General features: G+C 39.9%; 1 protein-coding gene across 4 annotated transcripts in view; it reads left to right on the top strand.

Annotated features, from left to right (window-relative positions):
• The window catches only part of MID1 (midline 1), a 170,980-nt gene extending 163,376 nt beyond the window's left edge, over positions 1–7,604 (top strand). For all 4 annotated transcript variants that reach the window (XM_088451675.1, XM_088451674.1, XM_088451677.1 and 1 more), the window contains 2 exons: positions 711–918; positions 1,909–7,604. In XM_088451675.1, the coding sequence (XP_088307801.1) occupies positions 711–918; positions 1,909–2,257 (557 nt within the window). In that variant the 3' untranslated portion in view covers positions 2,258–7,604. The remainder of the gene's footprint in view (positions 1–710; positions 919–1,908) is intronic.
• The last annotated feature ends 10,453 nt before the right edge of the window (positions 7,605–18,057 follow it).

Below are 18,057 nucleotides of genomic sequence, written 5' to 3'. Positions count from 1 at the left end.
TATTATTTTCTTGTTAGTTAAAGTACACTACAGAGATATTCTGTAAAAGGGGATTAAACGGAAAGTGGAGGTAGCTTGTCCTTAAGTGATGGTAAATTGACTTTTCTTCTATATAAACAATAATAAATGATAAATTTGGCTGTCTTGTGTATCCATTGTTGCCATATCTGAGGGTGGACCTTTCCTTTTAAGTACAATTTTTTTTTCTCTGTATTGTTGTATTTATACAATTTAAATTGTAGGCTAGGTAAGATAGAAATAATTATGATCTATAGATTGTGAGCTTCTCTTTCTAGGCTACTTCTTTACACTTAGCAAACTGTGACTCAATTAAAACGGAAAGTGGTCAAATGCTAAATAATGTACTAAGCATAATAAAGTATTAAATGAATTTGAAAAGAAAGTAAATATATTTGCATTACTCTAACATTGAACAAGATGCTGACCATCTTCCTTGTGTTCAATGCAGTCTGAACTTTATTCAACCCCCTTGGTACACAGCTGTTCAATATGACCGTCAGTTTAGATCTGCATCAATGACACAGCCTAGTAGTCCCATAATGCCAGTAACTATATTTTATGTCTAGTGCTGGAAGTGAGTGTTGTATTTTTACACATGCTGTGATTTCATTGTAAATATATTTTTCATTAAAGATAAAAAAAATAATAATTTTGGGATTACATTTCTATTTTTTTCTGTCCCCCAACAGGTCAACCTTTTAAGCTAGACCCAAAATCTGCTCACCGGAAGCTTAAGGTTTCCCATGACAACTTAACTGTAGAAAGAGACGAAAGCTCTTCGAAAAAGAGCCACACACCGGAACGTTTTACAAGCCAGGGAAGTTATGGTGTAGCTGGCAATGTGTTCCTTGACAGTGGCCGCCATTACTGGGAAGTGGTTATAAGTGGAAGCACCTGGTATGTATTAAGGATTGGTCCCTGAGCTTTCTTGTCGTGGCTTTTCTTTCTTTTTATAGGAAGCCTATACCATAATGAACAGGAATAATATTTGAACAGTAACACAAGCAGGCCAGTGTTTTCCCAGAAGTGTTTTACATAACTGTGTATCAATGTTTAGAGGAAATTGAAGTTTTTAACATTCTCTATATAAAAAAAAAAAACTGGTTGGTTTGTCTTTATTGTCTGTTCTCTCAGGTTAAAACGAGGATTTGGTAGAGTGACCACAATTTTCAGCAGTAGAACAAATGTGCTATCCTATAGATTGCTTTGGTTATAGAAGTGTTTACCTGCAAATAATTGAAAACATTATTACTAAAAAATTGTGTGTACAAGGATAAAAATGAAAAATAATAGTTAAATATATTTCTATTATACCCTATGAATACTGCTGCTATAAACCTGTACTTAGTGGATCCTTATGGTAAAGAACAGCCCCATGCAGTTCTCACCCCGCATTCCCCATGTTTATTGCCATTCAGGCTGTGGCTAAGACCCAGTGTATAATTCAGCTTTGTATCCCCTCATTTTATCAGTGAACAACATAATTAACTTAAAGATCTTCAAAATCATAGCGCAGTTAAACAACATGCTTTTTGATGCATAATTAAAGACAAAGGCCCCCATTTAGTAATGAGTTTTATCACCAAAATGAGTGATAAATGTCACTGTGTATGATAAATGGTGCTCTAGCCAATCAGCTCCCAACTGTCATTTTTCTAACAGGTGACAGTTGGGAGCTGATTGGCTGGAGCACCATTTATCATAACACACTGACATTTATCACTCATTTTGGTGATAAAACTCGTTAGTAAATGAGGCCCAAAATACGGTAACATTACTTAATAAAAAAATAAATCTTGTATCCTGTCTACCAGCATAATATACATTTGTATCGTGAAGATCAATAACATTCTAGAAGTAATTGTTTCTTTTTATTATCATTTTAAGGTATGCCATTGGCATTGCGTACAAGTCTGCACCCAAGCATGAGTGGATAGGGAAGAATTCTGCCTCCTGGGTGTTTTGCCGCTGTAACAACAACTGGGTAGTAAGACACAACAGTAAGGAGATTCCGATCGAGCCTTCTCCACATCTCCGCCGCATCGGGATTTTGCTAGACTATGATAACGGGTCACTGGGATTTTATGACGCTTTGAACTCTCTTCACTTTTACACTTTTGACATTGCTTTTGCACAGCCTGTATGTCCCACCCTTACTGTGTGGAACAGGTGTTTGACAATATTAACAGGCCTCCCTATACCGGATCACCTGGACTGCATAGAGCAGCTGCAATGATTCCTACTGCCATTCAGCTATGTGCGATCATACAGTCAATTGGGTGCATTTTACTGCAGAGGTCAAATATACTGCGATTTTACTTTCTCTGATTTAATTTCATTATAGGAATGTTTTATCAATTATTTATGGATGTTGGTTAGAATTGTTTCTGTTTTGCACATTGACTTATGTAATGGTGTATCCATCCTGCTTATGGGGCGCACTAAGGAATGGAATATTAGAGAATATTCCCTGCTGGTCTTGGTGGATTTATTTCCATTGCTCATATATTCCCATCTCTAGGACTGTTCCATGAGTTTCCTGATATTGGATTGTTATGTTTAGAAACACTAAGAAATTGGTTTGGAATTGTTATTCATTATTGTTTTTATTTTTTATTTTAAATGGACACCTATAGTTTACAGCATTTATTAAAAATAGTATTTGATACATTTAAAAAAAAAACGTAAGTTAGACACCCATCTTAGTTGTGAAGGAATCCAGCCATGTGTTTCCATTATGTTAATTTGAAGAGAGTGAGTAAAATATATATTAAATATTTTACGTAATTACCAAATGAGCTGCATATTATAAGCAAATGACTATGGAGGCAATTCATTTCTTTGTGGTGAGGGCACTCCGCAGCGATGTAGAGGGTTACCGGAAATTAGTGCTCTAAGCAGTAATGTGCGCAGCACGAAATGTAGGTGTTATCCTAAATGTACAATGTATCCATTTGTGTTTCTCCAGGAGCTATGGTTGCAGTGTTCACTGATTCTTATTAATCTGTATAACACAAACATAAGTTCATTTAAAGAAAAAAAATGTGGATTTTAGTGCATGGTCAGTCTTATTCACGTTAATCCTTTGCAACCATACATTGTTTGAATGAGGTAGATTATATATACAGGTGTGATCTAGTTGTATAAATCATGTTCAGTTTCTTTGCTCCTTCTCTGGGTGAGCTTCATATAGGCAGTGGTATAGTAATCTTCTCAGGGCCATTTGGTTGCAATCACTGCTGCCCCCGCAATGCTACTAAATGGCCCTAATGTGACTGCAATATGCTGACTGTCTGTTTTTTAGCTCTCTCTCTGCAACTACAGAAGCAGGGACATGGCTGGCTTAGAAGTTACAGGAGGCTTTCTATATTAGGGACTTTATGAGATGCCATCACTTCAATGCACACTCCTACGAGACTACTTATTGGTCTGAGCTGGGGCTTCCACAGTCCAAGGGGTCGGCTTAGATTTCGCTCAGGGACTGTTAGCTGCACCACGGCTTATATGTCTGCATTTACATCATTTATATGAGTCTCTCAATCTCATTATCTATATCTAATATTAGGATTGACTATCCTTGCAAATCCAGCACTTCATATCGTCCAACATGTTATTAAACAGGACCTGTCACCAGGAGGACAGAGATGTTAGGGATCATCTCACAGTGTTAACATCTCTCTCATATTTTCATCTTCAGCTCTTAGATGTTTGGGAGATCACTTTTTCTGTGTGTGCAGCCATTGTGAGGCGTTGTTACTCATCATTGCCGCAGACATAACTGTGCCGCCATATGAACAGCAGTTTATTCCTCCAGCTAGTTCAATTAAGTAAAGACTAAGAAAAATGTAAAAAAAACCGATATCAATCACCTCCCCACCCTCACTTCTCCTTAGCCAAGGAGCGAGGCCAGCTTGTTACAAGATCAGCATGCTAATCAGCCTATCGCTATGCTAATCAGCCCAACTATTAGTGGTGAGTAGTCCTCTCAGCAGGAGGCTATATAATTAACAAAAGAAATCCTGCCCCCTGGTAACAGGTCCTCTTTAATTGTATGTTAATTTATTTTTATTGGTGGTGGTGGTCTTTTCCTGTTCAGACAGTTCTTCAATTTAATGGGTTACTTGCAATCCAGCCTGATCATGAACATGTTAAGACCAATACAAGAGATGAAGTTAGTGCGGATGATTGGATAACATACGTGGCACACACATTTTTAGTGTTGATGATTGGATAACATACGTGGCACACACATTTTTAGTGCTGATGATTGGATAACATACGTGGCACACACATTTTTAGTGCTGATGATTGGATAACATACGTGGCACACACATTTTCAGTGCTGATTGGATAACATACGTGGCACACACATTTTTAGTGTTGATTGGATAACATACGTGGCACGCATTTTTAGTGTTGATGTTTGGATAACATACGTGGCACACACATTTTTAGTGTTGATTGGAAAACATACGTGGCACACGCATTTTTAGTGTTAATGATTGGATAACATACGTGGCACACACATTTTTAGTGTTGATGATTGGATAACATACGTGGCACACACATTTTTAGTGCTGATGATTGGATAACATACGTGACACACACATTTTTAGTGCTGATGATTGGATAACATACGTGACACACACATTTTTAGTGCTGACGATTGGATAACATACGTGGCACACACATGTTTGGCAAGCAGTTATTTGTCCGTCATCTATGGCATTTGATGAATTTTTCTCACTGACCTAAGTGTAAACTTTACAAATATGGTCATTAGCACCAGACACTGCAGTATCGCTCCCATTATTAGGTGAACCTCACAATGCCTGATACTAGTCGGATAGAAGCAGTGCAATCATTGAAAGCAACATTTTTGGACCTCATTAATCATCCCCAGTGATGCCAGAAGCAAGCGATGCCCACTGATCCTGTTTCTCATGTGGAGCAGCAAAACCTGCCCATTTGTGGGCAACTTCAACAGTCATTCCACTTGTTAGATAAGCACATGAAATATTCTATTGCTGCTGACTACACAATGAGTTGGTAAATAAGGATCCAAATGTTGCTGTTTTGTTTAATTCTAAAGATTAAATTGTTCTAAACAAGTAATCAACTTTCTAGACCTACCTGTTACTGAAGTGCTGCACCTGGTTTATTGTCATTGGGAATATGTGAAAGGTTTGTGGTAATTTAAAATGTATTTGGATAATAAGCATGATTCATTTCACTGTCATTGTTTTCCCTGAAACATAGGGGTAGAAATGTGGCTTCCTGCAGAAAGAGCTTTGCATACTTTGGGTTTTCAGTGAGAGCTGCCCCATCAATTTCTATAATATAATGTATCCTACACAGTATATACACTGACGGAACAGTGCCACCTACTGCCCACATCAAGAAGTACATTCTCATCAAAGCTCAACTGTTTAATAGGACCTTTGACCTTCATGTGAAAAGCTCACACTGATGCTAATGTACAACAGTATCAGACATTTCTGGGTCTTATGCTGAATGTGTGTGAAGTTCTCACAGATGTTTCATTGGAAAAATCTTTAGCAAAGTCAGATGCATTATGAGTGACAGACCAATCAACATGTTCATCGGTGAAGTAACACAATATGAATACTTTAAAATGATACATCTTTGATAGTTAATACATTATGTTCATCATCAATGGGATATTCATTATTTCAAACAAACCTTTCATACTTTCACTTAAATTCTAAGCATGGGTATTGTTGTTATATTTGAAAAGTACAGTACCAGGTGCTCTGGTTGAATAAATGAATAGAAGAATACAGTTAATAACTGTAAAGGTGCGTATCCACCAGCAGACTGTGAAACAACTGCACGATTACGACATTGTAATCGTGTAGTCGTTTCACAGTCTGTGCTGTGCCTACACTGAACATTCAGTCGTTCACACATCAATCATCCCCGAACATGGGCAATCTGTCGTTATCGGCAGATTGACTAGCATGTTCGGGCGATGATCGATGTCAGAAACAACCAGCGGGAACGCGCATCGACATTCATTTGCACGTCTGTGCCCGATTACTGAGCAATTGCACGATTACGATGTCGTAATCGTGAAATCGCTCGGTAATGTCACGTAGTGGATACGCAGCATAACTGGCTAAATACCCAGTAATAAATAGTATGATACAAACATCCCTAATATGTATAGGGGGGAAAAAAGTAATCTGCTATTAACAGATTGTATAAAAACATTGTTTATTTATACAGACATGCTCCTTGTAAAATGAAAGGAAATTAGGATTACATTCATCATTATTTAAATGTGGGTGTTAAGTGGAATTTAATAGGCAAGTTTACTAAAATATGTGTAAACTGTTCATTTGGGAATACTAAATAGCTTGAAAAGAATTTTAAAAAAAGTTTATATTAAAAAGGGAATACTTGTACAATACTAGACATTTCTAGGCTTTTATTGTTTGAAATAAGGACAGAACAATTCCTGGTTTTCCTAAATTGGTGCCTCAACATTAATAAATCGTATTTCAGTGTCTGTGGAAAGAGCAAGTTAGTGCATTTTGTTAACAGATCAGCTTTTAGGTAAAAGGGTAACTACGTCAGGATCGTTACTGGCTGACTATGACGGCTCTGGAAAGTACTCATTTGCCTTATCTATAAAAGAAAGCCCATGAGCAGGATATATCTGGTTTTTATAGCATACCGTTCAATCATTTATTACCCTTTATTTGCTTATGTTCTCATCCTCACCTGCTATTATCCATGTAAGAGAATACAGGTCTGATTTATATTTCTATAAAGGACTTTTATTTCTTGGCATTTCATAGTCTCTACACACTAAATGTTCCTGGAAGCATAAAGCAATTTCTTTATAACATGCATTATTAGTAATGTATGAAGATAAGAGGATCGCTACAATTACCTAATGGAATGCCAGCGATTCTACTCTGGATACTTGGGACAAACACAGGATCACAACCAGGAAATAATGCACCCGTGGAACATGCTTATTTATCAATCCAGAGCTGGATTATTGCTCTAAAGAGAAATAAAATGGTGTCATACCACAGACCCACAGTTCCTAAAGGACTTTGAAATCTGCAGAACTATTAATCACATAAACTGAAAGATGTAATGATTAAACTTGTTTTATGGACAACTTTTACTAAAAAGAACAATAGAACAAGTTCTTCTGGGATTTTGACAAAAAAAATCCATGTTTACTGGATTCCAAACCAATGGTAAAGACTTTGATGCAAGCAAATATTTCCTGTATATATTCTTGTCCTTATAAAGTATACTGATCGAAGTCTACAATATAACTCAGCCCGGAAGAGAACTGAAATGGCCGGCCTGTGGCCCAATGTTACTGACCAGCATTGTTTCCAGTAACTTTCCTACTCTTCAGGAATCATAGTTTCCGTTTTCTTACTGCTCACAAGGATTTGGGAATATCACAAGTGTGGACTGGTTTTGCATAATGCAATGTAGGATTTATCATAAACAGTTTAGTTTTACAACTGTTTCTTTTACTATTTTGTATTTTAAAGAAAACCTGTATATTAAATCAAAGTTTTATTTTAAAAGCAATTGGCAACATTTAATTTTTACGCATTATCATCATTATTATGTAACTGCAATATAAGTCTGTATCTTGCAGATTCTTCTACCTTGGAAAGTCTGCCAATGTGTTCTGAAAACACTTGAACAGCATTTTGCAGGTAGCTGAAGGACTGGGGGCATATACTTGAATGAGAGGCACGGGTGAAAGGTCACCTGATCTGACAGGACCGTATTGCATAATATTTTGTGAATGTTCACATGATGTATAAAGCTTTAGTCATACACAGGGTATAAATAATTTAGTACTTTCTTACTTAATATAATCAAGATCTAAAATATTTGGGATCATTGACTCCTACTCTAATGCTGGGTACACACTGGCCGATATATTGGCCGATCAATTGATCAGTCAATATACCTGTTGGGCGTCGGCCAGTGTGTACCCGCGATATGTCGGTGACACCGACATATCTCATTAGTTGTGCTGCACAGACGATGGACAGATAAGTCTGCAGGCATATCTGTCCATCGGCAAGTGTGTACGGGCAGACTGCCCATACACAAACAGCGACAGCCGGGACGGGACACGCCGCCGGGACCCTCGTGTAGAAGCAGATGATGGCAGTTCAGTGTGTATGAACAACCATCATCTGCAGATAGATATATCGCTATAGTGTGTACCCAGCATTACTTCACAGACTACAGTAGTTCAGGTGTGAGCTCATCACAGGCTCCATTTTATCACCTCCCCTTGAAAGTGAATTTTATCTATGGTATCAGATTAATCTGGTACGTTTTACCCACAAAATGCCACCAGTAAATATGAGTAGAGATGACTTTCAGTTTGATTCTGCAAATGATCATTTTGGGGCAAGAGTCATTAATACATAATACCAACATAAAATACTGTACATCTGTTCTAGACTATAGAACAGTGCCCCCAGTGGTCAAATGGAAATAGAAAAAGTAGAATACTTTACATTTAGCATAAAACATTTCTTGCATGTAATTCTAGTTTAGAAGGAATAACACACATTTTTATTTATTCGAGGCTCATTCACACATATGCACTACGGAAATAAGTAAAACACTTAAAAAAAGGAATGCACTTTAGATACATGTATTTGTAATGCTCTTTCTATGTGATGTTCATGCTTTGTGCTTCTACCAATATACTCTACATGCTAATACTACACATTAAAAAATCACGAAAGCAGTGCTAACATTTTAGAGCCCAATTGTGTGAACGAGCCCAATAGAAACCATTTATCCCATTTTTAATGCCTTTTTCAGACATTAGTGACTGCAAATCACATTAACAATGGACAGGTGTGAACAAGCCATAAAGTCCGCAGTGGCTCTCAAGCAATCATTTGATCTGGTTTAAAAGTCTTTATTAACTCTTTATTTGTTGAAATTATTTGATAATATTCTACTCCCGTATGTCCACATCTCCAGAGTACCATCCTGTCTGTACTGGCACCAGTGTGCAATCACATAGAACAGACAGAACCTGTTGTCAGGGGGATCATTGTAATAGCTGCAAATTTAAGAGAGCTACAAAGGTGGTTAGCATGGGGTTACTACACAATGGCTAATGCTCACATGCAAACAAGCCTCCTCTCTAGAGCAAGAAACAGAACTGTACTCCAGAAATTTGCTTAATTGGGCCTTGTATATAGGCAGGCAATGTATGTTAGATATTTGATTATGCTATCACTATGCAAAGGCTATGAGCAAACCTATGGGTTTGTGACTGGCTTTCATGTGTTCATTGTATGTGATTATTTAGTTATATGACAAACATTAACAACATCACAAATGTCCCTAATTAACCAAGTAAAATACTTTAAATAATTCTGACCAGTCTTCTCCTTGGTCCTGGTTCTCTGCCCCAGGGAACAGCTAAATGATTTGGCAGGTTCCTGTCAGAATAGAACTACTATCCCTTTACATGGCAACATTGTACTAGTTATATATGTTGTAAGTTAGGCTGGGCTGTTTTATTCTTTTCCTTTTATAAAAAGCTATTCTTAGGATGCAATAAAGCGCATATATTATTTTAGCCATGCTAAATACAATACGTTATTCATATCTGCCAACATTCCTAATGTTGGAAAATCTGGAAAGATTTTGTTTTGGCATTGATCTGCCCAAACCACATTGATTTTGTCTGAAGACTCACCCCCTAGGTGCCACAAATCAGGAATGTAGGTATGCATGATGCACTTTATTTTTTTGCATCATTTACAGGTTGGCAAAACAAAGTAACAAAATATATTTACAGCTTACCTCTTCTGTCTTCACCTTTCTCTCGTTATACAGTGGTATTTATCCACAATCTGTATACTCTCTAGGACATGTAGGATTATATATTACTAGTATATTAATTCTGGGGTCCCTCCTCCCCTCTCCCTACACTGCTCTTCCCCGTGTTCCTACACCCATCAGAGTCTGTCCCGTGTCAGACATGCTCTCACTGCACCTCTGTCTTAGGACAGACCCTGCAGAATTATTTTACATATTCCACAACTGACACAGCACTAAGTATGTACAGGCCTAATGACCGCTATATCAATACATACATGGATGCAATGTGCTTGATTGGTCGCTTTATATCACATATTGCTGCCAGTGGGGTATGCAGTCGGGAAGCCGGCGGACCTAATCCCGACCGCCGGATTCCCGACTATCTAATCCCGGCAAGGGTCTAAAGACAGGCGTCGAAATCCTGATGCCTGTCATTAGACATACGCTGGGAGACTGATGCCTGTCATCCCGAGAGCGGATAGCCGCGCGGGAGGGGGGAGGGTTGGGTTTTGGATTTGCGGGGGGGAATTAGGGTTAGGCACCCCCCTGGGAGGTTAGGTTTAGGATAGGGGAAGGGGGGTTTAGCCTTAGGCACCCCCTGGGGGAGGTTAGGTTTAGGCACTTAGAGTGGTGGGATTAGGGTTAGGCACTGGGGGGGGGGGTAGGTTAGGGTTAGGCACCCCTAAGGGAGGGTTAGGGGGTAGAATAGGTTAGCAAATACTTACCTTAGGACGATCAGGATTTTCACTGCTGCCGGGATGCTGGTGTCGGGATTCGAACCGCCGGCCATGCCTCCGGCGGTAAATCATACCGATTCCGCCTGTGGAACAAGCTCAACTTGCAAAACCTCCAATAAGAAACCTGGATATATCCTGGGGCTGTAACATAAGAAACATTGGTGTCCTCTATAGTAAATGAAATGTTTGCTTTCATGTTATAAACTGTGGTAGAAAACTGACAAAATGTTTTTGGTTTTTGTGGGCGGCACCATTTCACTACAGTCATATATAGCAGAGGTTTCCAAACTCCACCATTACAGTCCACTTTGTAACGATAAGTGACTTAAGTAGAAGTTCAGTCAATTTGATTTAACCATCTGGAATCAAACATGAATATCCATAAAACCTGGACTGTAACCTCTGACATATAGAACAGATTTCATAATCATCCCCATGTGAATGATATTCTAGGTACATATGTGGAAACCAGGTCCAACTCAAATGATACTCAACAATATGCAAGAGCTAAGGCTGTCAGTGGAAACCTTGGGGTAGATGTACTAAGCCTTTGAGAGAGATAAAGTGGACAGAGATAAAGTACCAACCAATCAGCTTCTAACTTTAATTTTTCAAACACAGCTTGTAAAGTGACAAGAGCTGATTGCTTGGTACTTTCTCTCTCTCCAAGGCTTAGTACATCTCTCTCCTTGATCCAAAACAGCACTGAAGTCTATTAAACATCGATAATTGGCCAGCAGCCCAGTGGCGTCACAAGGGAGGTGCGGGGGTGCGGGCTGCACCCAGGTGTCACCCGCCGAGAGGTGACACCAAGGTGCAGACTCACCCTCAGTGACAGGGGCCGGGTGCTACACTCTATAATTAAGTGCAGCACTCAGCTCCTGACACTGTGAGGGAGCCGACACTGCAAACAGGACAGTCACTCTGCACCTTCGGCACCCCCATTATCCACTGTCTGCACTTAATTATACAGTAACCACGGGGGTTCAGGCCTTGAGGCATAGCCACGCCCCTGCTTGCGAGGCCATGCCCTGCACGCACACAGCATCCCTCCCCGCACCAGGTGACACCGCGGGGAGGGACGTCACTGCAGCAACCATGAAATTGATAACATGGGAAGTACGAATTCTAAACTTATTTGGAACCAGTAGTGACTTTTATGAATGGAGTCAATGCACTACACAAATTGTCCCAGTTTTATCTATTTAAAAGATAGAACCCTTCGGCCTACATAATTTTAACAGTTAGTGAATAGACTTTATTATTACATGACATGTAGCATTACAGTTTGTTCAAACTGTTGCCACCACATCATTTAAATTCACTTAACCCAAGTGCATCTTAAATTGCTTCTAAACTTAATCAAACTGATCTATGAGGACAAGTATTTCAAGTTAAAGCACACATGACGCTTAATCGGACCCAGAAGGGAGCCATTTTGTAAACTGAATGAATATTCATAATAAATATGAGGACAAGTTCAGTACAAATTCGTATGGAAATAGTGCTATCACCAAGACATAATACACTAGTTCATAGAGATTTGACCATCTAAATTTTGGTATGGCCCCTCCACTTGTGTAAGGGCAAACCTATACATTTCCCAACTGTCCCTGTTTCTTTTCAAGCTGTCACACTTTTAAGTCTGAACTGGTTGTTTGCCACTTGCTGTATGCACAGTGGGATCACATTGGTACATTTATGCACTGATACAACTGTATGCTGCTAGCAAAAGAGCCTTGTAGAATTCAGTGGGAAACACTAGGACCATGATGCTTTAATTGTTGAAACATTGACGGATGAATAGTTCTGGTGTGATAAGGAAATAGCAGTTCCAACTATATGGAATATATCACAAAGGGGTTTAAGGATAGATTTTATTTTCCTAAAAATAAATGCAGCATTCAAAGGCGCCAGTCTGCAAACTAGTCATATGTTATATGAAATTTCTGAGAAAATGGGAATCAGCAAGTTATAATCCACTGCATAATTCATCTGTTTTATTTTTAGCACAGTTGCTAAAACTGTAAAGACTCACCCTGTCACAACATACAGCCTGAGCTCAGTGACAGACGGATCATTATTATACGTGGGGAATCTGTTTTCAAACTGTCAGATTGGGATCATGCATGATGGAAAAATGGCCTTTTCATTGGTTTGTTTAGGCCATACTGCTGGCCGTTCTGTTTCTTTTTCCTCACACTCTCTGGTGATATCATTGTTGGGCAGTGTCCCATAGCTGTAGTGAGGCACAATTTGCTGAACTAAGCAAACGGATACAGTTTTTTAGTAGTGGTTTATGGACCTCCCAGTTGTCCTGGGCATTGGCCCAGTTTGTCTCATTCCCTCAAATGCAGGTCTTCTGTTAGCTGTTTTTTATTTATTCATCACTTTACAATTACCTAAACAAGCATGATGTACACATAGGGCCTCCTGCTGAGTTGAATTTGCGTCCAACAAATGCATCCCCAAAAATATGCATTAGCTTTGCTTTAAGAGCTGGCTGTATCTCAAGATGCATGACGGTCTGCAAAGGGTGGAATATGCACCTGGTTTACACCAAGAGAGGACAGTAGTATAAATACCTGGATTACTCCAGGAGAGAACAGTAGTATTTGTACCTGGTTTACACCAGGAGAGAACAGTAGTATATGTACCTGGGTTACACCAGGAGAGAACAGTAGTATATGTACCTGGGTTACACCAGGAGAGATCAGTAGTATATGTACCTGGGTTACACCAGGAGAGAACAGTAGTATAAATACCTGGATCACTCCAGGAGAGAATTATAGTATATGTACCTGGATTACTCCAGGAGAGAACAGTAGTATATGTACCTGGATTACTCCAGGAGAGAACAGTAGTATATGCACCTAGGACACACAAGGAGAGAACAGTAGTATATGTACCTGGATTACAACAGGAGGGAATAGTAGTATATGTACCCGGTTTAACACTAGGGCAGAGGTTTCCAAACCTGGTCCTCAAGGCTGGCTAGCATTTCAGGTTTTAGAGGTATCCACGGTTGAGCACAGGTGGTTAAATCAGATTGACTAAGGTACTAATTAAGTCACCTGTACTCAACCATTGATATCTCTAAAACTTGAACTGTTGGGGAGCCTTGAGGACCGCGTGTGGGAACATCTGCACTAGGGGGTAAATTTACTAAAAATTGTGTTTGACTCATGTTTGTTCGAGATTAAACTCATGTAGAAACGATCATACACAGGGGTATTTTTTAAAAGAAATTTGTGAATTTACTAAACTCCTGTGTTAGGATGGTCTTTTTCGATGGTGTATGTGATTGTTCCTACATGTGTTTAATCCCCGTGTTTTCCTTGCATAAACACTCCCGAACAAGCAGCCTGCACATATCAGTGAGATACAGTACATGCAGGCTGCCTGTGTGTGAAAATTTGTTAAAGAAAGGTTTAATATAAAAAAAAAAATGACATGGAGGGGCCTTATGATAAGAAGTGCCCGCCCCCATTAGCAACCTGCTTTTGCCCAAAAGTGTAAGTATGTATGCATTTTAGCATGTGCATATATGTGTGTGTATGTATGTATGTATGTATGTATTAGTGTGTATATATATATATATATATATATATATATATATGTATGTATGTGTCTGTATGTGTTAAGGCACGTATCCACTAGGCAATTAAAATGAGCGATTGAATGTTTACAACATCGTAATCATTCAATCGCTCATTAATCATGCAGCAATCGTGTAGTAAAATGCCTACAACGACCAGCGATGCTGTCGGCACCCGTACCCCCACTGTAAAAAAAATTGTAAAATAATGACAATACACACACACTGTAGAAAGTATAACTTTATTACATACCTAACACACTCACACATACTTACCTTCTACCAGATGTTCTGTCCCCTTGTCCAGTAGGAATTCCACGATTTATCTGTGAAAAAAAAATCTAATACTCACCTACCTCCTGGCGTCGCTCTGTCCCCTTCTCCCTCCAGGAATCTCCATGGGTATTGTAAAAACAAAAAAATGCTTTTTTCCAAGCCATAGGACATGTAGAGATGCATGTGTTAACACATGCATCTCTAACCCGGTAAATTACAGAGGTCGCTCTACAGTTACTGGCCACTGATTGTCTGTGACCCTCGTGGCTGTCAATCAACCAGGAGAGAACAGTAGTATAAGTACCTGGATTACACCAGGAGAGACCAGTAGTATAAGTACCTGGATTACACCAGGAGAGACCAGTAGTATATGTAACTGATTTAATCTAGGAGAGTACAGTAGTATAAATACAGTACCTGGATTACACCAGGAGAAAATAGTAGTATAAATACCTGGTTTACTCCAGGAGTAACAGCAGTATATGTACCTTGTTTACTCCAGGAGAGAACAGTAGTTTATGTGCCTGAGTTACACCAGCAAAGAACAGTAGTATATGCGCCTGAGTTACACCAGCAAAGAACAGTAGTATATGCGCCTGAGTTACACCAGGAAAGAACAGTAGTATATGCACCTGGTTTACTCCAGGAGAAAACATTATTATATGTGTTTTCTTACCACAGGAGAAAACGGTAATACTTGCAGGGAGCAAGTGGAATATCTCCGGCTCGGAGATACAGCAACAGTCTTGGCTCCTTCTGCCGGACATCGGGGCTCTTGTGCGCATGCATGACCTGTAGGTCATGCATGCGCAGTCCCATCACTGCTCCAAAAGAAGCAGTGAAAAAATTCACTGCTCAGAAAAGGAGCAGTGAAGCCGCTCGCGGGGACAGCAGAGTTTGCATCAGCTGTCACTGCGCCAGAGCAATGATGAATTGCTCCATCAGCCGGACCCCAATAATTAACATCATGAATAGGCCCCTATGACTTGTCATTGTTATTACTAACTAATAAAGGCACATATAATGTGTAAAAGGAAATTGGAACTATGCACAAAGACAAAACTAATGTATTTAGTTCAAATCAATACACACATCTATCTTTTAATTAAAAAAATCAACTGGGGATCTCTTTTATTGATGTGGACCCATAGTAAATATCACTGCAATGATGCAAATAAGTTGCATTAGTCACACTAGAGTAGTAATGGTATAAGTGGTCACCAGGGCCATAACTGTGTGTGCAAGTGGTGCCGTCGCACAGAGCTCAGGGCTCTGTGGGTGGCTTCGTCGCTACCCTACGGCACCTGTATGTGGCCTGCAGGCTACTTAGAACAGCAACCTGCAGCCACTAGCGCTACTGCAAAGCTACCCTGAGTGTCCACGTAACACTCAGGGCAATGCATCCTGCAGGCTTTGCTATGCTCTACTTACTGGAGCCGCAGCAGAGCTGATGGCCCCTCCCCCAATGTGTGACGTAATGACTATAGGTATTTAGGTGGCAGGGCCGGCACAGGGCAGGATAAAGCCCTGTTATTCCACCGGTGGTCATTATAATAAGTTCAAATTTTGCACCTAGATCGAGCACTTGAAAATGATCTGCCTCCTGGCAGGTTTATGTGTATCTTCTTTTCAGTCAGTTTGTGTCACATTTTGTGCGAATATGCTCTGACTGTACTTTGGCCATAATTACATGCCCCCTCCACCACCCAGTCAGCCTGGGAATGGTAATGGTGATAGAATTTACAATTATCTTTTTTTTTATACTGTGTAAAATATATATATATATATATATATATATATATATAGCATTTTGGGATGTAGTTGTCATTGACAAGCATTATGGGGGACACAGGAACACTCTCACCCTGATGTCGGCAAGTGTGTAATGCTGGTGTTTAATGCTACATTTTACGCCTGCCAGCAGTATAGCTGTCAACCTGATTAATTACCATCATGTTGATAATTGTACTGCCGGTGCAAGTAACATACATTAACTTACTGACATCACAGTGTTTGTGTTCTGGTGTCCCGTATATATGTATCCCAGCATTTCATATAGTAACAGCTTAAGGAAACACCTGGCATAACTAACAAGTCTGTTTAATGTATGTTCTCATGGCACATCTGCCACTGATCTATAATGAAAAATTGCAATTGATTTATTATATACTTGACTACTCTCCTGGAATGTACGGGATACTCCAGATTTTTAGGTAGTCCTCCAGGACTGTGGGCAGAGATGCTAGAGAGACACCTCTCTCCACAGCGCTCCTGCAGGATGGGCATACCTCCCAATTAGGTGGTATGCACTTCTGCTAACTGTTAAAGCTTGGTGAAGAGGGGCTGCCGGCACAGTGCATCTCTCTGATGCTGGGAGGAGGGGCATGCATGGTACAGCCCGTGGTTGTTGCTCACTCCCAGCAGGCCAGGCATGAGGCAGCGTGATTGGGTGCTGTAGTAGAGGAGGCCCCTGGTAGGGCGGCTTGGACCCCATAGCAGATGCACCTCCTGCACCTACGATATCCACTGTATGCCTATGTTCACGAGACCTCCCCAAATTTGAGTTAAATGTGATGTATAATCTGAACACCCACAAATGTTCTACCATACATTGACAGAATAGGTAAATATGCTCTAAACACAATAATACCAAGCGCTGTATTTAGGTTTGGGCAAAGTAGTTTTGTACCATAGATAATAATAGAAACTAAGGGGTCTATTTACTAAGCAGTGTTATTAGACAGAGTGAAAAGTGATAAGTTGCCAGCCAATCAGCTCCCAACTGTCATCTCACATGCTGTGTTTGAAAAATGACAGTTGGGAGCTGATTGGCTGGTACCTTATCACTTTCTTATCACTTTTCACTCTGTTTCCTGACACTGCTTAGTAAATAGACCCCTGAGTGCTGAAAGTTTAACCAGTGTGGTAATTGTAAAAAGTGGCGGCCTGATTCAGAGATGTACACTGATGCAGTCGCAACTGTTATTTTGCACGATTCGCAATAATGAAAATATGCTAATGATTCCAAAGCTGTCCCGAGCATAGGGACACCCACTGCACCCTTCTCATATCCGTCTGACGTCGAGCACCAGCTTAGACATCGGTAAACATCGACACAGATTGCGCAGCCATGCAACATATGTGGCAAGTCTGACTTGTCTCAAATACAGCGGCTATCCTAACATGCAGAGAGCTCTCATGCCGTGAAGGAGTGGCTAATTTATGCACGCCCATGAAACAGCGTTTCAATGGTCAGATATATGCCTGCATTTGCCTAGCCAACCCTTTACCTCCCTAACGCAGATTACCTGTCACTCACTTTGCAAGTGAATACTCAGTCGCTGCACATGCGTAGTGCGACATTCCAGTATGCACTATGGGAAACAATCGTTCAAACTGCGGAAATATTGGAATTGCTTAAATCTCAGAATCAGTCCCTGGGTTAGAACTGATGATTACTTTTGTAAGATGGTTTATCTGAGCACTGGATTAGCTAGTAGAGGTAGTTCCAGCATATTGGGTCTGTAAAGCACGATTTGTAAAGTGCTCATACTC

The sequence above is a fragment of the Taudactylus pleione genome, unplaced genomic scaffold (genome assembly GCF_031769625.1).
Source record: "Taudactylus pleione unplaced genomic scaffold, aTauple2 ptg000026l, whole genome shotgun sequence".
NCBI classification, from domain to species: domain Eukaryota; kingdom Metazoa; phylum Chordata; class Amphibia; order Anura; family Myobatrachidae; genus Taudactylus; species Taudactylus pleione.
This window is presented reverse-complemented; position numbering and strand designations above follow the sequence as displayed.